Source organism: Euphorbia lathyris, chromosome 7 (assembly GCF_963576675.1).
Source record: "Euphorbia lathyris chromosome 7, ddEupLath1.1, whole genome shotgun sequence".
Classification (NCBI taxonomy): domain Eukaryota; kingdom Viridiplantae; phylum Streptophyta; class Magnoliopsida; order Malpighiales; family Euphorbiaceae; genus Euphorbia; species Euphorbia lathyris.
Genome location: NC_088916.1, coordinates 53,505,922 through 53,531,622, shown reverse-complemented (window position 1 = coordinate 53,531,622; position 25,701 = coordinate 53,505,922). Strand labels below are relative to the sequence as shown.

The 25,701-nt window shown below is 37.2% G+C and overlaps 2 protein-coding genes across 2 annotated transcripts; one reads left to right on the top strand and one right to left on the bottom strand.

Moving 5' to 3' along the window:
• The first annotated feature begins 13,168 nt into the window (after nucleotides 1-13,168).
• Nucleotides 13,169-15,021, top strand: LOC136200835 (protein JINGUBANG). Its single transcript, XM_065991311.1, has 2 exons — nucleotides 13,169-14,695; nucleotides 14,804-15,021. The coding sequence occupies exon 1, from the start codon at nucleotides 13,273-13,275 to the stop codon at nucleotides 14,653-14,655; it is 1,383 nt and encodes a 460-aa protein (XP_065847383.1). The 5' UTR covers nucleotides 13,169-13,272; the 3' UTR covers nucleotides 14,656-14,695; nucleotides 14,804-15,021.
• Nucleotides 15,022-15,460: 439 nt separating this feature from the next.
• On the bottom strand, nucleotides 15,461-21,186 carry LOC136234738 (inactive protein kinase SELMODRAFT_444075-like). The gene is made up of 8 exons (XM_066024213.1): nucleotides 20,858-21,186; nucleotides 20,629-20,762; nucleotides 19,116-19,210; nucleotides 17,245-18,287; nucleotides 16,926-17,086; nucleotides 16,474-16,550; nucleotides 16,025-16,346; nucleotides 15,461-15,918 (listed from the first exon to the last, which is right to left on the bottom strand). The coding sequence occupies exons 1-8, from the start codon at nucleotides 21,147-21,149 to the stop codon at nucleotides 15,769-15,771; spliced, it is 2,274 nt and encodes a 757-aa protein (XP_065880285.1). The 5' UTR covers nucleotides 21,150-21,186; the 3' UTR covers nucleotides 15,461-15,768.
• Between the last annotated feature and the right edge of the window lie 4,515 nt (nucleotides 21,187-25,701).

Here is a 25,701-nt window from a genome sequence, read left to right as displayed (position 1 = left end):
GTAGTAGAATTAGTAAATGGGTTTAATATGTAAATGGGCCTCCCATTTGATCCAGTTTTATAATTTTCCCTATTAATAACGAGGTTTTGTTTGCTTCATTTCCGTTTGCCTTTTTATATTAAAAATGAGAGTTTTAGATATTTGGCTATGAGCTGTTGTTTGTATTTTCATATATGAAAAGTAGCTTTTTACAAAAACAGCGAACTCCTATTTTTTTTAGCAACAAACAGTAAACAACAATAACAAACAAACAACAGGTAAAGTAAATGGATCATAATTCTCGCAAATTAAGGTTGGTCCAAGTGGTAATGCATTGAATCTCTGTTTTTTTAGGTTTGAGGTTTGATTTCCTATTTGTTAAAATTTAGCACTTGCTTTATTGAGATATGTGATTTGCCTTTATCTTATGAGTGAGTAAACATACATTTACCTAAATTTCTTGTTCGTATATGACAGACTTAGTTGCTAGCCTTTTAATTTTGTTTGGTAATTATATCAGTGACATTAAATATTTTAAACATAATTGATATTTAGAAAGTCTGTGTTGACAGATAATCAAACTAGTTTTTTCAAAATTTTCGTAATGTAGAACTAACTTGATCTTCTTTGAAAACATTAAGATTAAATTTAGACCATTTCATATGTTAGGATCAAAAGTACACTTCGCGAAAACTGATGCAGCGTGGATTTCACTGAATTCGTGACGTGTTAGTTTTAATCGTAAACTAACAAAGATGTTATTCTCTAGCTAAACTAGAAGGAGTGAATCCCAATTTCATGGACTAAATCCATAGGAATAATAAAATCCCCATTGTTGAAGGTAGAACCTTAACAAAGCTTCTTGAAGAAGAATTATATTTGATTGATAAAAAGTTAAAGATTACAATAGAAAGAGATGAATTTATATCATCTAAAACCCTAGGACAAATTACATAAAAGGATAACCTACATAATTAATAGAAAGAGTAAAGCTAGGGGTAGAATTGGGAGTAAGTATAAAGGGGTGGCAGTCCTGTAAATAAGAAGTGGTCCATAGCATGAAGAACTTGGTGAGGAAGTCTTCTCCAGATAGGGCACGCTCCGCGTGGACCTTGCTACGCCCCGCGTGTTTAAGCTTCTGAACTTCGAGGCTCTTCGAGGATGGGCTTCACGCGTGGCGTCCCTGTAATCACGCCCCGCGTGTTTAAGCTTCTGAACTTCGAGGTTCTTTATCGACGGGCTTCACGCGTGGCGTCCCCGGAAGTATGCCCCACGTACTTGTCCTCCTGGCCAGAACTCACTTCGGAAGCTCGCTCCACGCTCTGCACCTCGGAGACACGCCCTGCGTGGATGACCTTCGGGACTCTCTTCCCGGATTGGGTTCGGCACGCTCCGCATAGTGATAGACACGCTCCGCATGTCTTGATAACTACTGCTGCTTCCCTCCTCCTTGGATGGCTCTCCATAGCCCTTGTTAGCTTTGACACTAAGCTCCTCATCCTCTTGGCCTCGGGATCGTGGCCAGTGGAAAGATGTCCGCATCATACACTCCCTCTTAAAAAGAACTTGACCCCAAGTTTCTTGCCACGTATTGATGAGATGTGTTCGTTGTGAACGGACCCAAGCCCTCAAATCGAACGGTGTTGTTCGAGATGAATTCAAGGAATCCACTCCAAATGTTGCGGGAATCACCTTCTCCTCACGATCTTTTCCCCATATCTCCACAAGTGCCTCACCCCAGACTTCATATTCCATGGTGCTCATCTCCCAATCTCCACCAATATCGGATGCTCTACCAACATCGAATGGTATGTCTTGGCGAAGCTTGTCAAACCACTTCCCAATAAATGCTTGGATGATCTTCCAACGCCCCTCACTTCATTGAAAGGACCACCCACGAATCCTCTTGATCTCCCCATTACGAACTTGAGGAATCAACACAACCTTCTTCCGCTCATGGCCTACCTTGAATGGAATGTCCCGACGACACGTATCATTCCAACTAGGATCCATCCCATAAGCACCTTTTAAAATCCCAACATGGTCTTGAGTCGAATATGCTCGGACCTCAATATACCTCACGCCATCAACCCGGATACTAGGCTCAACCTCCACTCGCTTATAGCCAACCTCAAGTGACATGTCCCGGCACCATATATCAACCCAAATTGGAGCGATCCCTTGAGTACTCTTCACAACCCAAACATGATTTTGACTTGAATATGCCCGGACTTTGCTATCACTCATTCCACTAACCCGGCTACAATGCTCAATCTCTCCTTGCCCATGGCCCACATCAAACAGAATATCCCGACGACACTGGTCAACCCACATCATAGTGAACCCAAGCACACATATAATAGCTCTTCCCTCACCTTGGGTTAACAATCCCGGAACTTCAAGACTTGTCACGTTACTAACTTTGTCATTACTTCCCAAGTCTTGAATTTCTTCAATCTCCTCAATACCTTTCGGGCGGCTATCCCCATTCGTCAAAGGCTTTATGAAACCCATTCTCTTCACCACAAACTTACTTCTCAACGACTCCCCATATGGTTGATACTTCCCAAACAAGCACCACATATTCCCCCACACATACATGTCAACTAAGCACAAAATAATAAATTCCGAGTTTTCCAAGCCTTGACTTCCTCCCATCTATTCTATGTTCCCCGGGAAGCCATCCCCCTTCAATAAGCAATCACCAAAGCCCACAACAAGATCAACCCTCATGGTCCCACCATAGGGAAGGTTCTTCCTCAACATAAAGCTCACCCTTCTCACAACAAGACCACCACTCATGGGTTCACCATAGGAAAGGTCCTCCCTCAACATGCATACCCAACATTCCAACCCAAATATTTCAAAAAAGCCAAAAGGAATAAGTTTAGATTTTACCGAGTAAGAGACTTGATTCCTTTGCATATGGCATGTGCTAGGCGTTTTGGTGCTATCGATAGGCATCATGGAGCAACCTTCATCTTCCCCTCTTGAGTTCAACTCACCATATGTAGAGCTAGGTGCACTATCTCCCGGATCCCATGCTATGGCATGTGATAGCTTCCTTAAAGGTGGAAGCCCTTTAAGAAGCCCTTTAGGTGGCTCATTGGAAGACACGTACTTGTCACACTCGGACATCGGCTCAACTTCTTCACTTCCAACTTCGCTCTCCTCCTTCTCAACCTCATGCTCCCCTTTGGATGTGACTTCATTAGGAGAGAGGCTAGTTAACTCACCCATGGAACCCAAGTCAAAATGATTTAATGTCTCAATCGTTCCACCAATGCAACCATTCACATTCAACTCCCGAGTTGGACAATCTTCCAAAGTGGTCTCCGTTTTATTCTAAGAGAACTCTTCAAGGGTGTAAGGACATATCGGATTCCGCCTTTGCGTATGGTGTAGGTGTTGCTTCTTCCCGCATGTGAGGCATCACAATCAAATTGCCATGGCCTATCAAGTAGCACGTCACAAGCACCCATCTCCACAACATCACACATGGCTTCATCCCCACAAGCTCCAATAGTGAAAGGAACTTTACACCAATGAGCAACGTCAAGCTTCTCCACCTCGTTGACCCAACCAAGGCGGTAAGGTCTAGGATGTGGCTCGGGAACCAACCCAAACTTGATCATGGTGGACCGACTAATGAGATTCACTTGGCTTCCTCCATCGATCACCATCTCACACTTCTTCCAAAGAACTAAGCATCGAGTTCTAAATAATCGATGACGTTGGCTAGACTCCTCTTCACTAGGCATTGGCACCCTCGTCACCAAATACACATTATGCTCATTGCTATCATCATCAACTTCATAGGTGTCTTCATACTCAACACTTCCCGACTCTTCCTCATCTTGGAACCGATTCTCTTCATCATAACAAGCATCTTCATTTCGGTCTCACACTACATTTCTCGTCTCATAGTCATCTCGGAATCGACCTTCATCATACTCATAAGTGTGTTTATTTCGGTTCCACCCAATATTTCTCGACTCATCATCATGATGGAATCTACCTCCATCATACTCATAGATATCTTCATGGTAGTTCCGTTCAACATCCTCCAACTCATCATCACAATAGAATCTACTTTCATTATCTTCATAAGTAGCCTCGTGTCGATCCCACTCAACACGCCGATGCCCATTCTTATCATAGTAGACCCCATCTTCGTCTTCCTCATGAGCGGCCCCATATTGGTTCCACTCAACTCTTTGATGTTCATCCTCCTCATGGTAAACTCTACCATCTTCATCATAATCAAACTCATATGCACTATGACAAAGTTCACCATCCTCACAGATTTCATATTCGGAAGCGTGCTCTCTCTCTTCAACCTCATCCTCGGATTCGCCTTCATAATAATCACACTCCTCATGTCTTACTAGCTCATTCTCGGATTGGTCCTCCTCTTCATCAATCTCCTCTTCTAACTCCTCTTCTTCATGATCATGCTCAAATTCATTTCCCTCTTCATCCATGATCCGTCTTTTCCCATGACCTTTCGTTTCCTTCCACTTCTCCCTATAGTTCAAGCCGACCAACTCACGTGCCAAGCCGCTTGAATCACAAGACATGCAACCACCCAATATGGTTGAACCACCAATGTCTCTCCCATCTCCATAGCCATCAATCTCCACACATAATGGAATTTCATCATTCTTCCCAAAGAGATTAACAAGCCCAAACTCCTTCTCCCCCTCTTCGAAACAAATATCCCCAATGTCCCTAAGCATATATATGTGCCTATGCCTAAGGGGCATTTCATCAAACACTTGGGGAGTACCCTTCTCAACATGGGTTTCCTCAAAACTTCCACCTCTCAATCCCCACTCCTCCTCATTCACACATACATTTAAATTCTCATCAACAATTTCATTAACAATAAATCCACAATGAGAACTTAAATCTACTTCAACATCACAAACAACCAAATCATCACTAATAATAGGCATACCTACAACTTCCACATCAAGATTTGAAAGTTTTGGATTTACCTCCTCCTTGTGTAAAATGGGACAGATTTGGGATGAATCCTTAGGAGGCAAAATAGTGGTTTCCCTTTGGAGTCTTTTTATCTCTTCTTGCTCCAAGCTCTCTCTTATCCATCTTGTAATTTCGGCACAGTGGAGCTCCATCTTCCTTGCCTCTGCTTCAAGACGTTCCTTTAAGTCTTGTGAATAACGCGGTTGAATCATTGTCGAAAGAAGTCTCCGTTCAAGAAAAACAATCGGCTCTGATACCAACTGATGCAGCGTGGATTTCACTGAATTCGTGACGTGTTAGTTTTAATCGTAAACTAACAAAGATGTTATTCTCTAGCTAAACTAGAAGGAGTGAATCCCAATTTCATGGACTAAATCAATAGGAATAATAAAATCCCCATTGTTGAAGGTAGAACCTTAACAAAGCTTCTTGAAGAAGAATTATATTTGATTGATAAAAAGTTAAAGATTACAATAGAAAGAGATGAATTTATATCATCTAAAACCCTAGGACAAATTACATAAAAGGATAACCTACATAATTAATAGAAAGAGTAAAGCTAGGGGTAGAATTGGGAGTAAGTATAAAGGGGTGGCAGTCCTGTAAATAAGAAGTGGTCCATAGCATGAAGAACTTGGTGAGGAAGTCTTCTCCAGATGGGGCACGCTCCGCGTGGACCTTGCTACGCCCCGCGTGTTTAAGCTTCTGAACTTTGAGGCTCTTCGAGGATGGGCTTCACGCGTGGCGTCCCTGTAATCACGCCCCGCGTGTTTAAGCTTCTGAACTTCGAGGCTCTTCGTCGACAGGCTTCACGCGTGGCGTCCCCGGAAGTACGCCCCACGTACTTGTCCTCCTGGCCAGAACTCACTTCGGAAGCTCGCTCCACGCTCCGCGCCTCGGAGACACGCCCCTCGTGGTTGACCTTCGGGACTCTCTTCCCGGATTGGGTTCGGCACGCTCCGCATAGTGATAAACACGCTCCGCGTGTCTTGATGACTACTGCTGCTTCCCTCCTCCTTGGATGGCTCTCCATAGCCCTTGTTAGTTTTGACACTAAGCTCCTCGTCCTTTTGGCCTCGGGATCGTGGCCAGTGGAAAGATGCCCGCATAAAAAACGTTGAGATCAAATTTTTTCTTTATCCTACAAAATATAAATTAAGAGTGATTGCAATTTGAAACAAAAGTTGAAATGACCGTATATAGAGCCTAAGAGAAAAAAAAAATAAAGAAAAAATGAATTAGAAAGAAATCAAAAGAACAATGAATTTGCTAAAAAATTTTTTGTTAAAGTATAGATTTGCTTGATTTTTTTTTCTTTGGAGTGGGGTTACTTGTAGAGCTTTCATCCTTCAATTCTTTCTTTTAATTTATATATATAGAGAGATAAGATAAAAAAAATTTTAATTTATATATATAGAGAGATAAGATAAAAAAAATAATAATAATTAAGAGCAATTTTATCTTTAATATATGTATATTAATTATTGAAAATCAGCAATTATATATATATATATATGGTGCCCGTTATGGTTACTTTGTTTTTTACAAAGTACCGTTACTTGGTGTGGTTTTCACCATTGGATGATGGAGTATAAAATTAATCCAATGGTGAAAATGAACTAGATGCGAAAATTTGAGACAAAAAAAATATATTTAGTCTATAATATTTGATTTATTTTGATGATGAATTTAGAGTAGTTTCATTTCATGGGTAGGTTTCTTAGAAATGATGAGACAACCACATTCATCAAAAGTAGCATTTTTCTGAATCTTTTCAACAATAGGGAAATGCATGGTTGGTGACATTCTATTTTAACAACATCACTCACCTATATCTAGCACCATAAATAATGCCACTATTTTGTAGGGTAAATTACACCCATGGCGATTGAACTTTACGCATTATGGCCATTGAACTTCAATTTTTAACAATATAACTACTGAATTTCACAATTTTTAATACCGGTAGACACATAACTTTAACTAACTCCTCAAAATATCTGTTAATGATTTCAAAATGAAAATATTCAATAATTAAAGTTGTTCAGAACGACATTTACTATGAAACCATATTTTTTATTTTTCAAAATCACATTTTTGGAGCTTTCTATCTCTAAATATTCATTCTCTCTCCTAACCAAATAATATCTAAATGATCTCGAAAAGAAAATTTGAGATAAGTACCATAATAACAGTAACATAGCGCTAACTAAACTCACCATCTCAACTTTTTCTTAGAATCCGTCAAAGGAAACTACCTCATGTCACCTGTTTAAACTCATTTCATTTTTTTTGGGTAAATTTCAAAAAAAAACCCATGTGGTTTCACTTTTTTGCCAAAAAAGGACTGTGGTTTTTTCGTTTCAAATACAGGACTGTGGTTTATTCCGTTACACTATTTACGGATTTGGTGAAGATGCCGTTAATTTGCTGACGTGGCTGAAGGGCAATTATGGGTTTTTAAAAAAATTGGGATAAATTTTTTTTAAAAAAACCCTGTGGTTTCACTTTTTTGCAGAAAAAGGATTGTGGTTTTTTTCTTTTCAAATACAGGACTGTGATTTATTCCATTACACTATTTACGGATTTGGTGAAGATGTCGTTTATTTGCAGACGTGGCTGAAGGGCAAATATGAGTTTTTTAAAAAAATTGACTATAAAAGGCATTGAACAACCATGTGAGATTGCGCTCATGTGAGATTTTATAGTCAATATTGTAGCCACAAAATAGTTATAAAAAATTCATCGGTAAATATTGTAGACCCAAAATAGTTATAAAAAATTTATTGATCAATTTTTTTAAAAATCCATATTTACTCTTCAGCCACGTTAGCAAATAAACGACATCTTCACCAAATCCGTAAATAGTGTAAAGAATAAATCACAGTCCTGTATTTGAAAAGAAAAAAAACCATAGTCCTTTTCTGCAAAAAAGTGAAACCACAGGTTTTTTTTTTTAAATTTACCCTAATTTTTTTAAAAACCCATAATTGCCCTTCAGCCACGTCAGCAAATTAACGGCATCTTCACCAAATCCGTAAATAGTGTAACGGAATAAACCACAGTCCTGTATTTGAAACGAAAAAAACCATAATCCTTTTTTGGCAAAAAAGTGAAACCACAGGGTTTTTTTTTGAAATTTACCTTTTTTTTTTCATTTGATATTAGACATGTTCATGAATCTGTTGGTTCGTCCAATCCATATAAATCTGTTTTTTATGGTTGAATTTGTACATACATATTTAACACTTAACCCAGTCTAATCTAAGCTCACAAAAACCTAAAGATAAAATGGGTTGGTATAAAGATTTGACACAAAACCCAATTCCAACTCGGCGGACCCTCCATATAAAAAAAATATTGTACTATTTAACTATATTTACCATTTCACTTTGTATTTATAAAAAAATTAATTGATTTCCTTCTGTTGTAATATAAATAGAGGTATTAGTAACTTTTAATTTGCTTTTTAATATAAGTATATTAGGTGGGTTGGGTTGGACCGGGCTTGGGAATATATTTTTCTAGCCTAGCCCAACCCAACTCAGTTCGAATTCGATATAGATACAGTACGAGCTCGTTAGAAAACCCAATTAGACCCAATCCGATCTAACATATGAACATATCTACACACTTAACATCCTCCCCTCAAATTTGTATATATGTGCATCTTTGATAAAACAGTTTAAACATTTGATTTGTGGCGTGAGTGTTGAACATATCTACACACTTAACATCCTCCCCTCAAATTTGTATATATGTGCATCTTTGATAAAACAGTTTAAACATTTGATTTGTGGCGTGAGTGTTAGTGAACAAATCCAAGGTTATCAAACCCGGACCGGCCGGCCGGTTCGACCGGAACCGGTCACAGTTCCGGGTTGGAGGTAGTCCGGTTATTAAATCTTTGAGAACCGTTTAAAACCGTTCAAACCGGCTGGTTCAACCACAAACCGATTGACCCAGTGCCGGTTATACAGTTTGATCTGGTTTGATTTTAGACATGTTTACTTTAAAAAAAATATAAATTTTTACAAAGGTAGGATTTGAACCTTTAACCTTTAGCATGTAAACTTTAATGCTTACCACTACACTATCATTTAACTTATGTTTATAATTAACTATTTAAGAATAAATAATAATGTTACAAGTTAAATAATTAAAATATGATTTAGTATTATTTTTCTATTTAGATAAATATCATTAAAAAACTATTTTATTTTTTCAATATTAACAAAGTTTAATTAATATTTTTTTGAAGAAGTTTAATTAGTATTAAATTTTAAATATATACAGATAAATTTTAAAAATCTAATAAATTAAGATTGAAGTTGAATTATAAAATACATATCCTATTAGCATATTTACATGTTAGTTATTAATAAAAATAAATACTATTAATTTTAAAAGTACATTTTTTGATTTTTATATTTATTTGTTATGATATTAAATAAATATTATTAGTATAACTTTTATGAATACAGTTAATATTATACTATGTTATAAAATTAAATACGAATAGAATTATAATTTTCATATGATTTTTGAATACCGGTTAAACCTCGGTTGGACCCCGGTTAAACCTTAAACCCTTAACTCTTTGTCTTTTTCGGTTCTTTGACCGGTCCGGTTTTAACAACCATGAACAAATCAGCCAATTGATAATATATGGAAACAAAAGGAGTACAGATCAAACATGACGTTATATATTCCCTGATATGGCTATCGATATCGACATGCTTATTTTTCTTTTCAAAGATTGGTTTGTAGTAATATATATATATATATATATATATATATATATATATATATATATATATATATATATATATATATATAGTTGCTTCATTATCGCAATTAAGTGGAATATGTAATGAGAATGTATTTGAAAACACTCACGTGCCCTTTTGAGATAAAATCTAAACCAGCCTGCACCAAATAAGTTGTGGCACTCATGGAGACGGATGATCAGGATTGGCATACCCCTATCCTCCAATATCTAAAGGCCGATAATTTACCCGTGAATAAAAAAGATGCTCGAAGTTTAGTGAAAATTGTTGCCCAATACGCAATTATAAATGGCCTTTTATACAGAAAATCCTCCAGTCAGCCATGGTTAAAATGTATCTCCAATGAGGAAGGTCAATACATGTTGCAAGAATTATATGATGGAGTCTGTGGAGCACATGAGGCGTCTGCCACTATCTTTAGAAAGACGCGATTGATGGGATATTTCTGGCCAAATGCAGAGCAGGATGCGTGAAAGATAGTCGAAGTATGCAATAACTGTCAAATCTATGCAAACAACAGTCATAAGCCTAAATCTCTTTAAAGACCTATCTTGGAGGGATGGTTGTTCGCCACATGGGAGATTGATATTGTGGGACTCTTCCCAACTACAACGAAACAAAGGAAATTTGTAATTCTAGCAGTGGATCACTTCACGAAATGGGTTGAGGCGGAAGCAGTATCCACCATAACGACGGATAGAATCACTGACTTCGTGATGGAATGCATTATATCACGATTAGGGATACCCCACACCATCATCACTGACAACGGAACCCAATTCAATTGTGTCGAATTCAAAAACTTTTGTGAGGGTTGGGGCATGAAAAATAGGTTCGCATTTGTATGCTACCCTCAATCAAACGGAATGATGGAAGTTACCAACCGAACCATCGTAAAATGAATAAAGTAGAGATTGGGCGATAAAAAGAAAAGTTGGGCGGATGAACTAATGAACATATTGTTGGCATATCGAACATCTCCTAAAGTTGCAACTTGAGAAACTCCATTCGCTCCTTGTATTGTCGTGCATAGGCTTCCGGATTACCTTCACCCTTGTATTGTGGTAATGTGGGAGCTTTGAACCTTCTGTCCTTCTCATAACTAAGGATCCGTGCAGTAAATAGCGAATCCCTGTTAGTGGATCCTTGCCTGGTAGTTGAATATTCTTGTTGCTCCAAGGTTTCCAATACTCGATGGCGTATTTCATCTTCTATGCCTCTTTCCCTCCGATGTGGAGGGTGAAATATTCGGTTCTGCCACTTATAGGATCATCACATAAGGATTTGGGCGATCCCTATACTGGGATATTCTTTGTCTAGAAACTGGATCAAATTGCCATTGCTCTCTTGGCACTTCAGATCTATCTGGTTCCCCAAAGAGGACTCGTCGGGGATTCCTTCCTTCATGAGTGATAACCGTCGGATTTACGTTATGAGTTGCGGGAGGATTTAATGCCCAAGGGCATGAAGGAGCTATGATACGTAGATGACCCCAGAATTGAACCATCTTATAAAAGTGTAGGTGTAATGGTGGTACGATTTTTCATTCCCTTAGGTTGGTACTTCCAGATCTATTGAGTACATTTCCTCTTGGGGGATTACTTGGATGTTGATCGTGCTCTAATGTTGATGCTTTCGATACGTTTCTCAACATCTGCATCACACGATCGTTAGATTCTTGGCCCAAGTGAGTTGCTACGGCTATTCTGACATCATGCAATAATGATTGCAGAGTCGAATCATGTACATCTTGTATTTGTATGATGGGATCATTAACGCAAAAAGGTGAAATCGGTCTATTTAAGGTACCCGTGCCCGGAGTAACTCCAGTGGTGGTGTTACTGTAAGTGACCCCAGTAGTGGGTGGTAATCCATCTATGGTCATATTTGCTCGTGGAAAACTCTAAATATCTGAGAGTTTCAAACTCACCGCACCAGTTGATAACTTGTTAAATCTCATTTGGTAGGAATTCCTTCCATATGAGGTGCCGTTGGAATTGGCGGGGAACACTCCAATGCCAAAGTCCGTATGTTATTTGAGAATGCAATAAGAGTAATAATATCAAAAGTTCTCTAAAGCTAGTAAGTGTACCCTTGATCCCAGAAAGTTGGGGTACTTATACAGGTTTTTGTAACCTGTAACATTCATAGGGGTGAAGATGAACATGTGTGCCTTTATTATCCATTTTATTCAGTTACACCCTTGTATTCTTCATCATAACTAATATATGAGGCGTAACAGCGAACCTTAGCTCATCCGTCTTAGTGTATCCCATGAGTTGGGGGATACGGCCACATCCACCTCATATCCCATCATAGTGACATGTGGCTCGTTAGGATGCTATTGACTCCTTTACTATTTATATATTTCCATATCACTCCTTGTATAACATTTCGGATGCTATGACTCGTCATTGTGTTAAAAACAGGTTCAAACACTGTCTAGTTTTGCTCTATCATAATTTATGATATTGAAGATGCGGATTCAAATTTTTCGGATGTACTTTCAGATTGTAAGTTTTTTAATTACTTATTTCGATGTGTACTATTTTTATAGGGTTAATTTAAAAAAAAAATCACGTAGTTTTATGTTTTCACAGGTTGGTATTTATGATTTTTTTTTGCCTAAAAATAATTATGTAGTTTATGCAGTTAGTAAAATTAAGGATTTTAACATAACACTATTATATTGCTAACATGACACGAGTATTTTTGTAAAAAAAACGTTAGAAAACCAAAAAAATCTTATGTTTAGATATGAATTTTGACTAAAGTCAAAAGATGAATTTTTTTACCAAAAATACCCTTAAATTTTTAAGATGTCAATGCAATATTCTTATTTTGTTAATGACACAAACTATATGGTTATTTTTTAGGTAAAAAAATCACAGATGCCGATCTATAAAAACGTATATAAGTATTTTTCTTAAAAAAAAAATTAACCTTTCTTTTATGAATGAAATATATTTCTGCTAAAATGAATTATATTTATTCTTATTTATTGAAATAAAGAATTAAAAACTTAATTTATCAAAACCGAAATAATCTGCGGTACATTATTTACCACGACCATACTAATAAAACAGATTTTTTTTTGTTTTGAAACCAATAAAACAGAATTATTAAAATGCCAAAAAGAAAAAGAGCAAAAATAGTAAAGCTCAAACAGCAAATGAAGACCTAGAGGGAAATGCAGGTAAAATCCTAACAGCCATGGAATTAAAACAAACCGAAACAAACTAATAAAACCACCACCCTTCATATAATTAGTATCCAACCCCGGATTCTCCTCTTGTACACGACATGCTGACGTCTTAACCGGACACCTGTCACATTTTCAATTCCTTCTCTTCCTATTTATTTGTAATCATTCCTTTCTCTTCTCCCGCCTTTATTTTCTGCACTGCATATCCTTCATTTTCCATCTCTATTATCTCTCTCTCCGTTTTGCATTTCATATTCCCTTCCCCCCCGCCATTCCTCTTTCTCTTTTAACAACTATTCCAGTTTGAGAATGAGGGATGGAGCTGCAGGAGATTGCACTAAATTTGTAGACACCGGTAACAGTATTCCCCGATCTAAATTTGGTAACGCCATGCATTCCGATCCCAATATGTCTACTACTGTCCATGAAAATATCGAAGACTTTCCCACCCGGAACAGTAGCGTTTCCACCGTTACTCCTGGCTTGTTTGATCCTAATAGGTTGAGCTGTGAAGGTTCTCCGATGACTATGTCGCCCTGGAATAATACCACTAATGGATCTAACAAGTCTTCTTGGACTCCGTTTGAGGATAATCAGCATCAGAATGGACTCATCGGATCTCTTGTCCGGGAAGAAGGTCATATTTATTCTTTGGCTGCAACTAAGGATCTTCTTTACACTGGATCTGATAGCAAGAACATTCGTGTTTGGAAGAATCTGAAAGAGTTTTCTGGATTTAAATCCAGCAGTGGTTTAGTCAAGGCGATTATAATCTCCGGTGAGAAGATTTTCACCGGTCATCAAGACGGAAAAATTCGAGTTTGGAAAGTTAATCCTAAGAATTTAAGTATTCATAAACGTTCTGGTACTTTACCTACATTGAAGGATATCTTCAAAAGCTCTATTAAACCGAGCAACTATGTGCAAGTTCGGAACCACCGTACTGCTCTCTGGATCAAACATTCCGACGCCGTTTCATGCTTGAGCTTCAACGAAGATCATACTCTTCTGTATTCTGCTTCCTGGGACCGGACATTTAAAGTCTGGAGAATCTCCGACTCGAAATGTCTCGAATCTGTTAGCGCTCACGACGACGCGGTGAACTCCGTCGTGGCCACCACTGAGGCGGCGGTGTTTACGGGATCAGCTGACGGAACGGTGAAAGTGTGGAAAAGGGAAGTTCAAGGGAAAACTACTAAGCATACAATGGTTCAGACGTTGCTGAAACAAGAATGTGCAGTTACGGCGTTATCAGTGAACACCTCCGGTTCGATGCTGTACTGTGGTTCCAGTGACGGAGTGGTGAATTTTTGGGAACGTGAAAAGCAGTTAGCTCACGGTGGAACACTCAAGGGTCATAAATTAGCGGTTCTGTGCCTTGCGGCTGCAGGGAATTTGGTGTTCAGCGGATCAGCGGATAAAACAATCTGCGTTTGGAGAAGGGATGGAACTATACACACGTGTCTTTCTGTGCTGACTGGGCATACTGGGCCCGTCAAATGCTTAGCTGTGGAGTCAGATGAGGAACAAGCAAAACTTGGAGGTATACGATGGGTGGTTTATAGTGGGAGCTTGGATAAGTCTGTTAAAGTGTGGAGCGTAATAGAATCGGCTCCTGATGGTAATCAGATGGCTATGGTGCCACAACAGCCAACCTCTGATGGGGAGGCTACTACATCAGATGACCAGTAGGGTGTCCTAAACCCGTCAACTCTGGGTCTTCATAAATCTGGTAATGCCACGTGTCATTAACTTTATCATTATAGAGAATGGTGACGTGGTGGGAAGATATTTATTGGATTTGTTACTAATATTACTACATATACTTTTGATTCTTCAGATGGAAGGTTTACCAACTTCAAATTTTCTCCTCCTGCTATATGTAATTTCATTGCAATTGAGAAGGTGGATATTGTGTGTAACAAGTCATTTTATAAACTTTTTTTTTATATATATAAATCCGAGCTATCCTAAGCACGGATTTATTTGTAATGTACTTTATACTATTGTATTTATGTAATTTTGATGTCAACTATCATCTCAGAAATTTTATTTTAATATTGCTTCCCTCTTATGATTGTATTTATTATAATTAAAATCATTAATCATTGCTTTTGATTTAATTTTGTTATATTATTTGACACAATTTTAGTTATCCTGTTATTAAATCCCTAATATTTAATTACTCTTTAATTCACATCATAAGCCAAACTTTAACATTTCTCTTTGCCACATGTTAACAAATATTTTATATTTTAAGCTTTATATATAGATAGATAGTTAAATTTAAGAAATAGAGCTAAACTATTCCCCTTTGGAGTGTGGTTGTTTAACCCAATAGCTAGACAAAGAAAATTCAACCAATAGTACTAAATATATAACTATGTAACTATGTTTTTCAATCATAACCAAACACTTCTATTCTATCATTTGAAGTGAAAAAATAAGAAAAGAATTGCAAAAAGAACCAAAACGATCACTAAACATAAAAGATAGTTGCAGCGTAGAAATGAGACGAATACAATAACACTTGTTTTATTGGTTTACACTTTCTTTATTTGTGACATCAAAGAATCAATGGTCATTTTAACCTATAAGAACTGCAGATGGTACAAGAAGTAAAAAATTGAATCAAGCTAGGAGGAAGAAAATCAACCATGTGAACAGCTAACATAGCTGCAACTGAGATGCAATTATTCTATGAAACGAAATAAGCACTACACCACTATACAAAACACACAACACAAGACCCCTCACCTATACATATTGAGTATATATATAGCCTAGTTATTGCATAATTAAATATCAGTGTGAGAGCTTACGAGAGTGGCTCTTTGTTATTTTCTCCTCTTGGTATAGGCTGAGGCCCCGTAAATGACCACTTCTATTGCCAATTGAATTCAAGTCCAAGCTCAAAGGAACTGCCATATCTCCTCCTTCAAGTATTCTAAGTACCTGCCAGTTTACATATATGAAATGTATAATTGATTCATTAATTGGTGATTAAGGAAACAAGAATGTAGTAGAGAGATGAGATCCTATTAGAATTTTGTGCGCTGACCTTTGACATAGCAGGTCTGGTTTCTGGATCTGGATGGAGGCACAAAGCAGCAGCTTGGCCCATTGCCTTTAGTTGAGATGCATATTCATGGACGTCCACTTCCAAGCATGGATCTAGTAGTTGGCATATGTTTGCCAGGACATGGCCTGGTGATGGTGCAGCTAGAGGATGAAACCAGTCAGATAAGAAATGCTGTATCTTATAAAGTCCTAGTTCGCTGATTCGTTTTCCTGCCAATAATTCTAACAAAACCACTCCATATGCATAAACATCAACTTTCTCTGTGACTTTTCCAGCATCCACATATTCTGGGGCAAGGTATCTGGATTTAGACAATTTAAGAAAATTAATCGCCAGTTCAACATATCAATAATTCTTAATTGCAGGGAAAAATCAATTTGGGAAACTTAGCAGTAGGTTTATAAAAGAAATGCAGGACACATTAGTACCCTAAAGTTCCTATCAGTTGCTCTTCTGCACTGACATTCCATTCAGAGTGCCACCTAGCAAGCCCAAAATCAGCAACCTAAAATAATGGATCAACAAACCATGGGAAAAAATTCCATCAGTGTTATCAGTGAGAGTGCATTTTCATGATAATGAGGCTGACATTTTATTGAATAGTATTTTGTGTTTTAAATTTAGTCTGTCATAGAATACAGAACAGAATATACAAGGCATTTGGCATTCAAAAGTAGCTGTGCAACAGGTATTCTATTTAAAATGTATTGTTTTTAGGATTTTTTTATAGTTCAGCACCTAAAGCTGCACCATGAAGTTCAAAGTATTTGAAAGAGTACACGGTAGCACATTTCTGGATGGATTAAAAATTCTACTAACCAAAATGGGGTAAAATCTCAGGCTTCTTGAAAAATAAAGATTTTGAGTTTAAATGTTCTACCAGAGGTTCGAAATCATGTGTTAGAAGGATGTTATTGGGCCTCATGTCTCTGTGTACTATACATCCCACTCTACAATCTTCATGAAGATATCTTAAGCCTCTTGCTGTCCCTATTGCTATTTTCAGCCGCGATTGCCAGTCTAGGGGTACCTTTCTGTATCCTGTTAATCAAAGTAAAAAGAAAAAAAAAAAGACCGTCCAAGTTAAAGGAGTCAGAATTATTCAATGCTAACACAGAACATTACAAACCATCTCAAAAGTACTTGTACATGGATCTTTATACTAAAAATGAAAAAAAGACGCGAGAAATAGGGACTACCGTGCAGATGGAAGTCCAAGGACTCATTGCATATGTACTCATACACCAATATTCTCTTCTTGCCATCAAAGCAAAAACCAATCAACAACACCACATTCCTGTGTTGGGCGCAGCTCAATACCCTCACTTCCCTGCAGAAATCAGCATCTGCTTCAGATCCACCAGACTTCAACAGCTTCACTGCAACCACCTGGCCGTCCTTTAATACCCCTCTGTAAACATGGCCAAAGCCTCCTTGTGCTAAGAAATTCATGTCTGAGAATCCTTCTGTAGCTTCCTCCAGCTCCTTGTAAGAGAATTGTCTTGGGGGTTTCCCAAAAAGGGGTGCCTTGTGTTGACATAATGAGCATAGAGGAGGAGGCATTGAGGATGTTCTACCTAAAGGAATTGCATTTCTAATACTTGAGCTTGCATTGTAGTGATTCTGATGGCTCTGGCTGAACCCATTTCTACCAACTTTAACATCTTGGTCATATTGCACGAATTTATCACGTAGAGATTTGGAAGTTGGGGATCTATTGCTGTGGGTATTTCCGTAGTTTGTGTTCTGGCTTGTTGGGCTCTTTTTATCAAATATGTGGTTTTGTGGAATCCAAAATACACTCTTGTCGTTACTAGCTATAGGTGATGTTGGATTTGCTGACAAAGTGATGACCCTCTCATCTGGATAAATTGGTGACAGTGGGTCATCAGAGTGATTTTGATCTTGAAAGGGTGAGTATTTTCCTTTATTTAGTCCTTCAAAAAGTGGATTTTCTTCATAAACGAGAAAAAGGGGAGTTGTTGAGCCATAACTTGATAACGAGCCTTCCCTAGTTCTTGAGTAGGAACTTGACTCCTCAGGACTACTCATAGGAGTAGAATGCTTCATCCTGTGTCCTTCACTATTGTTGTATGGGGAAGAGGCAGCAGAATAAAATGGAGTTTGGACTTCATCTGAGCGTGCTAAATTAAGCCTCACAACTTTTGCTTGAGAGCCTTTCATCACCACAACGTTGCAGCGAAGTTCCTCCATGCAATTCCTCAACTCTTGCTTTAATTTTCTGTTCCAGTGCAATAATTTATGGAGCATCAAATGCTGACATTAGAAACCTTTTTCATCATGTTAGGAAAAAAAGAAAGATGGATTTTTTAGATCCTGTACGAGTAGGTAGCATGAACTAACAATCAAACCTAGATGCAAGAGTTTAATGACCACTAATTTGAAGATTCAGCACTTATGTTGCATATAAGACAAGAGGAAGTTACTACACAGCTAGTCAAGAAAATTAGAGCAATTCAGCAGAACTATCATTGAAACTCAAAGAAAAACCAGAAGGCAGCCAAATGAGGTTATCCATTACATGAATAATACCAATTACAAAACATTATAAGTATTAGATACAATCTGATGAAGGAGACAATAAAAAATATCAGTTTCTGTTAGATGCGAATGCATCCTTGATTTAGTTCAAGGTTACTTAGGCTATTGTAAACGATGTTAACTTCCAAGTCTAGCATGGTTTACTACTTTATACAAAATTCCTAGTAGTCCTCAGTAGGAAGAGTAAGAGGCCCGGATTAGGGGAACTTCTGCTATCTGTTTCAGTAGCACAACCTAGAGGACCTGAACTCTAGAGATAAGAAGGTAGGCTTTAGATATTGGATGTCTTTGTGCAATTCCTGTTAAGAAGAACATCTTATATATATCACTCTCTCCACTTAGCCCAGCAGCATTTTGCTGAACCTTTAATAATTAAGTAATGCTCCTATTATAGGGAGTGACTGTTAATAAAAACTAACATCGGAAAGGCATAAATGATAGATTGTCATAGGAAATACTATTGATAGCTATGAAATAAGAAATAATACTTTTTTTAATGTATAATTACTTGTCCAGTATCACCCAGTTGGCGCCATTGCGCTTTGCTTCTGCTGCAACAACATTGCCAGATGTACCTGACACAACCTTAATCCTCACTCCCACCTACAATCAATGGACAATCATTAACCAAAAAGTTATGAATAAAATAGTTCATTCATAGTACACTGTTATTTTTCATGCTGTTAAAAAAATGATGTTACTTGATTAAAACACAAAATCTTTCACATAAATAACCTATTCCCCTTACTTACATTCAATGATAAATTTCACATGGAATATTTCTCAATGAGAAACTTGATCACAACAGGGTAAAATATAAGCCTATATATAAGACAAAATACTCCTTTAACAACTAGAAAATCTTTTTCTTAAATACAACACAATTCCTTGTTTTCCAAGGATTTCCCTAATCTTAATTAATTAGGAAAATATCTCCTATCTTAATAAATGACTATTGGTTAATTTTAATTTCAAGTAGAATTAATAATTCTCTACTTTGTTACTAATATGTATATGCAATACCGGAACATTTTGGAACTGGAAACTTACTTATACTCAATAATGGAGAACTAAAACTAGAAATGTACTATTTATGTGGAACCAAAGGAGTATTACAAATCATAGGACAACCACATAAAACTCAACTCAAATGCGCATAAAAGTAACAACAGAGGACCACCATCCCGAAATGCCCTTCCTTTACCTGTTGAGAGTTTATTGTTATTTTTTCTTGCATTTCAACCATTTTGAAACACTAATGGGTATGAAAAAAAATTGCTGTAGCAACCAGTAGAATTGCTCAATCGCTTTGTAATAAATTTTTCTGTAGCAATCACACCAGTATTATTGCGTCTAATTAATTTTTGCTTCCATAGAGCCTTATCAGCCCAAACACGAAACTAAACAACATGAGTCCGAACCCCACATTGTATGCCAACTTTCAATAATTTATTTTTAATTCTCACATGGACTATTTATGAAGAGTAATAGTATGCTTAGTTGTCAACATTAACCAAGGGATGAGAAAAATATATTTAATACCCAAGTAATAATGCTCTAAGAGCCCTAATGCATCTGAAGATTCCCGCCCGGCCGGGCCCCTAGTTGATCTTTAATCAAGCAATTTCCAGAGCACATGCCTTACCCCCACCAACATTGACTTAACTTGTTTGTATCTGGCAGCAGCTTTTTTTAATTAAAGCCTTTTTTTAGGTCGTGACCAGTAACATACAATATAATCATAACAGCCCGATCTTACAATGTTCTTTTACCCAATCAAATCCTAAACTCTATTTTTATCCCCCACTCTACAACTAAAAACAAAGAAATCCATCAAGTAGTTTAGATCCACGAAACTTCTTAATAAGTCAATATAATAACACCCAGAGCGAGTGTTCTATATATCACTTACTAAGGATACACTATATATACTCCAAAAGACTAAATAGTCCGCTGATAATCAAATAGAACTGTAGAACAAAGACATTTACGAGGGCAAATGAGTAAAATTACGAGCTCACCTCAACTTGGTTATGAAACTGAAGCACCATCTGAGAACAAGATTCCGAGATTTGGCAAATGCGATCCGGCAAATTTTCCCGGTGACTGCTCCCGCAATCGCCGGTCAATCTCGGAAAGCTCCAGAATCTCTTAACTAAAAAACACGTTGTATGCGTCAGTTGAAAATTCCGAAAAAGAAAGAAACGCATACAAATCGGACATAATCGCCAATTAGAATCGAGGAATGACCTGTTTTGGAGTTAGAAAATATGGCAAGCAATGTTATACAATCTCCGGTATGGACAACGTGAGTCAGAGCCCAAGCAAGCGCAGTTTTGGAGATCACTTTCTCTGCTTTAACAGCAACTATCACTTTGTCAGCTTCAGCGAAGGCGGACCGTCGGGTAACGCGGGGTTCAAATTCCGCCGGAAACATTGGGTCGCTGGGCTGCAGTTGCCGGGAAACTTTAGGAACCTTTAATTTGAGTATGAACTTTTTGGCTCCATTTTTCATATATGGTATCGCGTATACTGTACACATATGTTTATTTCGTTAGAGGAGTTCAAACCCAAGGGCACTTTTGGAATTCAATATCATGGTTTCTTGACTATAGTTAGTGGGACGCCATATCTTTTTCAAGAAAAACATTTTAAGCTCTTGATATTTTTTATTATTATTTTTATTTGTAATTAATATATTAAGTTGTTTATCAATTATAAAATGTGCATATTAAATCGGCGACGAGTTTATTTAGTTTGTCCACTCATTTTGGTGAATTATCTTTAAATTAAAGTTTTTCTACGTATAATAATGGGTTAAGGTGTAAAAATACCTCTAACGTTTTGTGTCATGAGCAATTTTACCTCTAATGTCTAAAATTGGGCAATTTTACCCCTAACGTTGGAAGCCAAGATCAATTTTACTCCTAACGTTAATAAATTAGATCAATTTGAGAAATAATTCATCAAACTGTCTTCTCGGTCATGAATCTTGTCATCTACAATTCATACGTGTGTCATTTTATCAGTAACAAATCATAAACATACGTTGAGATGTGAAAAAAAAATAAAAAAAATGTACTGTCTTTTTGTACGAATTAGACAAAATAAATTCAAAAAATTCACCAAATTTATAAATATTAATCTCAAATTCTATTATTAAATTATAAAAAACATGAAATCCTTTTTTCAGAACGAATTGTTATGCAATTGGTGCTGAATAAGGAACAAAAATATCTGTGTTTTATAATAGTGTCTGAAATTGACCCAATTTATTAATGTTATGAGTAAAATTGCTCTTTAACTTCCAACGTTAGAGGCAAAATTGTACCATTTTAGACGTTAGGGGTACAATTGCTCCTGACCCAAAACGTTAGGGGTATTTTTGCACCTTAATCCTATAATAAAACTTGAATTCAAGATCTAATTTAAACGATTTGATCTTCAATCATTCAAGTCAATTTTAATTAATGAGTGGGGAGTTTTAAGTGTGGTTAATTCATGAATATAATTATTTCAAGGAAAATACTTTGTAGTTTAAATTAAAAAATAAATGCATATATTAAGGTTTTAATTATCACAAAAATATTTGGTAAAATTTTGAAATAACTGTTTTTAATAAAAAAAAAAAATCAACTAACATCTACCATTTATTAACAATAACAAACAATAAACAGGGACATATAGGTCCACAAACTTTGAATCTAATTAGAAAAAAAAAATATCTTTTTATATGTATGTGAAATTACATTATAATGTGTTTATAACTATATATTATAAAAAGGGATTAATATATAAAAGCCGTTTAAAAAAAATTACTAACTCCTTCAAGTTGCTTAAACATAACCGATATTTTAATTTAACATTAAAATTTTCATTTTTTTTTATAAACATACTTACTTCATTCGATGAAAATAGTACAAACACAATCAGAAAACTACAAGAAATAAAATCCTAACAAAACCACAAAGGGACGAAATTGACTACAAAGAGCATGAAAAACCCATAAAAGGTATAAAAAAACACAAAAAACAATGAAACATATACTTCTTGGAAATCAAAATCCGTAGAAGAGCAACTGCAGCAATCTGATCTTCATCATTTATACCTTTTCGAATATTCGGATTATAGTTATTTCTTTTGTTGCAACCATATAGATCTATTGATCCACGTATAAAATAAATCGTTTTCATACTTGCTAAAGCCGAAAAAGATATAAATAAAAGAATGATTTTGAGCAAATACAATTCAGACAGATATAGAGATCTGTAAAATATATAGATACTGAATAATTAAAACTTCATTTTAATTAAGTTTTAGCAAAAGAAGCCATTTTAATTAAGTTTAAAAAATTAATAGAACGTTTTATAAATTTATAGGCAAATCAATTTTTCCCTAACCAAATTCAGACGGTCCTCATATATTATAAGAAAAAAAATCATTTTATCTTCCGCATTCATTTATATAAAAGATTTAATAATATGATCAATTAGGATTTGATGAATGGTAGAGAATTGTAAATAAAGGAATGGTAGACAAAGGTAAGGAAGGGGGAAGGAAGAGGAAAGAGGGTAATTTCTAACAATTCCAAACCCACCAAATTGGGGGTTGAAAATTGGATGAAATTTCTTAAAAAAAACCCTTCGAAACCCTTGTCCTTCTAATTTTTTTTTTTTTACGTTCCAAACATGGATTTCTATCAACTCTTACTAACCATACCCCTCTAAACCCCATCCAACTTAATATATAAATAACAAAAAGTAAGCAATAAAGTGCTGAAAATATTGGAAGCATTTTCACTTTTGCTTTTAATAAATGGAAGATCCCCATTTTTCTGGTATGTGAACTTTGTCTTTTCCAGTTTTTAATCATTGCCACGTCATCACCGCATAATTGAGTAGTATTCCAGGACTATAATCTCATTCCTTTCAATAATTTGTACGTAGGATTTATATACATATGAATGCTATGTTAATTACTACCATTAACATCAAGACTACAGAGTAGTTGTTTTTAGTTTAACTAATCATCATCCTAATCAAAAATATAGTTAATCAACATGAGATTCGGTTTTAGAACTTGTTTGGTTGACTTGTTTGTATTTATTGTTTGCATTTGCAGTTTGATGTTACTAATAGATAGATATTACTTAACTGTTTTAAAAAAATTATCAAATATTTTTGGTATCTTATTTAGAATCAAAAACATTTTTAGACAAAATATAAAAGGTAACTTAATGGCTTAATAGATTAGTTGTCTCATGAACTTGTCTAAAAAGATTGATTGACCTACTGAACTTACATTATGTTTCTTTACCTTTCTTATGGTGGAACGAGAGGCGCACCCTTTCCACCGTAAGGTGGAACGGGCAGCACGTTCGTTCCACCATAAGGTGGAATGAGCGGCGCATCCGTTTGGCCTTACGGCCAAACGGAGCCCGCTGCCCGTTCCACCATACGGTGGAAAGGGTGCGGCGCCCAGGTCGGCCCTGTGACCGACCCGAGCGCCGCAACCGTTTCGGCCCAGCGGCCGAACGGTTGCGGCGCTCTGTTTAGGCAAAATGGGTCCCGAAATTATTTTTTTTTAAAAATAAATTCATTCGGCCCGCCCGTTGGCAAGCTCAAATTATTAAAAAAAACCGAAAAAACGAGAAATTTAGTATATTAAAAAAATGCGTTATTTGCTTATATATGTAATTTTTTTTTGGTTTTACAGGCTGATATTGCTGAGGCCCGTTCTGGACAGAGACATACAAGGTCACGTGATGTGACTGCCTCTGCCCGGAGGCAACGGACGGAGCAGATATTGATGGGGGATGCCCAGAGGGCACAGACTGAGGAGATGGCGGATGCTGTGGAGATGGACGGAGATGACTCTATGCCTCCTCAGAGTTCGTCCTCTGTGCGAGTACCTGCTAAGACCATACCGAGGGGTCGTGACGGACGTTTTGCTTCTACAGCAGGGTCGTCTTCGGGTGAGAAATTTAAATTTAGTTATTATTATGTGATTTATTCATGATTATTAGAAAATATATGAATATTCTGAAATGAGTTTACTGTAATTTCAGGTAGCAGCAAGCGCTCGAGGAGTGATGGAGAGGATGACTGGATCGTGAAGACCCCGGTTCCTGGGGGTCCATCTGACGGTCTTGTGATCCCGAGCTTCTTGGGACATATTGCCCATGCTATCTGGAGCGGGCAGGATAGGGGCCTCCTCAGGTGTCAGACACGCTCAATATATTGTGGGAAGCTGTGTGTATGGTACAATGGTGCTTCTAAGCAGATCCAGACGCGTATAGAGTCATCTAGATTGTCCCATTTACCCAATATCATGTATGGCCACATCGATACACCCCTGATTGCAGCTTTTGTGGAGCGGTGGCAGCCAGACACGTCATCATTTCACATGCCGTTTGGTGAGATAGGCATTATGTTGCATGATGTGTGGCAGATTTTGCGCATCCCCATCGATGGGGCTATGGTGACTGCTGATGCGAGTATTGAGGAGCTTCGGTCTTGTGTGATGGAGTTGTTTGGTATGAATCGGGAGGAGTTACAAAAGGGTCACTACTTTAATGGCGGTATACGAGCGGGTTCCGTCCTGGAGTATTGTCAAGGAGATCGGATTCCTGATGCACAGGCTACAGCTTGGATGTTTCTTATGCTCGGTTGCACATTGTTCGTGGACAAGAGTGGGACCGCATTCGACCTTCCTGTCTGTTAGAGGTACAAGACTCGGTAGCTGGAGCTATTGGACTCTCGTGGGGCTCAGCTGCACTAGCATATCTATACCGTCATCTAGGTAGTAGAGGAGACTGCGGGCAGATCACGGGTTGTCTGATACTGCTTCAGGCATGGATTTATGAGTACTTCCCGTGCTTCAGGCCTTAGCGGGAGGGAGTCACATTGGATCTGGCGCTTCCGATGGCTTGCATTTGGCCATCTATACCATTGGAGAAGAGTGGGGGATCATCTGAGATCATATCGCGTCCGGCTTGATAGATTGACTGCTGATGAGGTACAATTTCAATTTAATTAAATAAACCAAAATCATTTACTTGTATTACTTGTATGTTAATGTTGTTGTATACGTCT

Excerpts from the sequence above, each read along its gene's own strand:
- LOC136200835 (XM_065991311.1), top strand. The coding sequence starts at position 13,273 with ATGAGGGATGGAGCTGCAGGAGATTGCACTAAATTTGTAGACACCGGT.
- LOC136234738 (XM_066024213.1), bottom strand. The coding sequence starts at position 21,149 with ATGTGTACAGTATACGCGATACCATATATGAAAAATGGAGCCAAAAAG. Across the intron at positions 19,211-20,628 it reads AGTTTCATAACCAAGTTGAG|GTGGGAGTGAGGATTAAGGT; the intron begins GTGAGCTCGTAA and ends CATTGATTGTAG. Across the intron at positions 15,919-16,024 it reads CCAGACCTGCTATGTCAAAG|GTACTTAGAATACTTGAAGG; the intron begins GTCAGCGCACAA and ends GTAAACTGGCAG.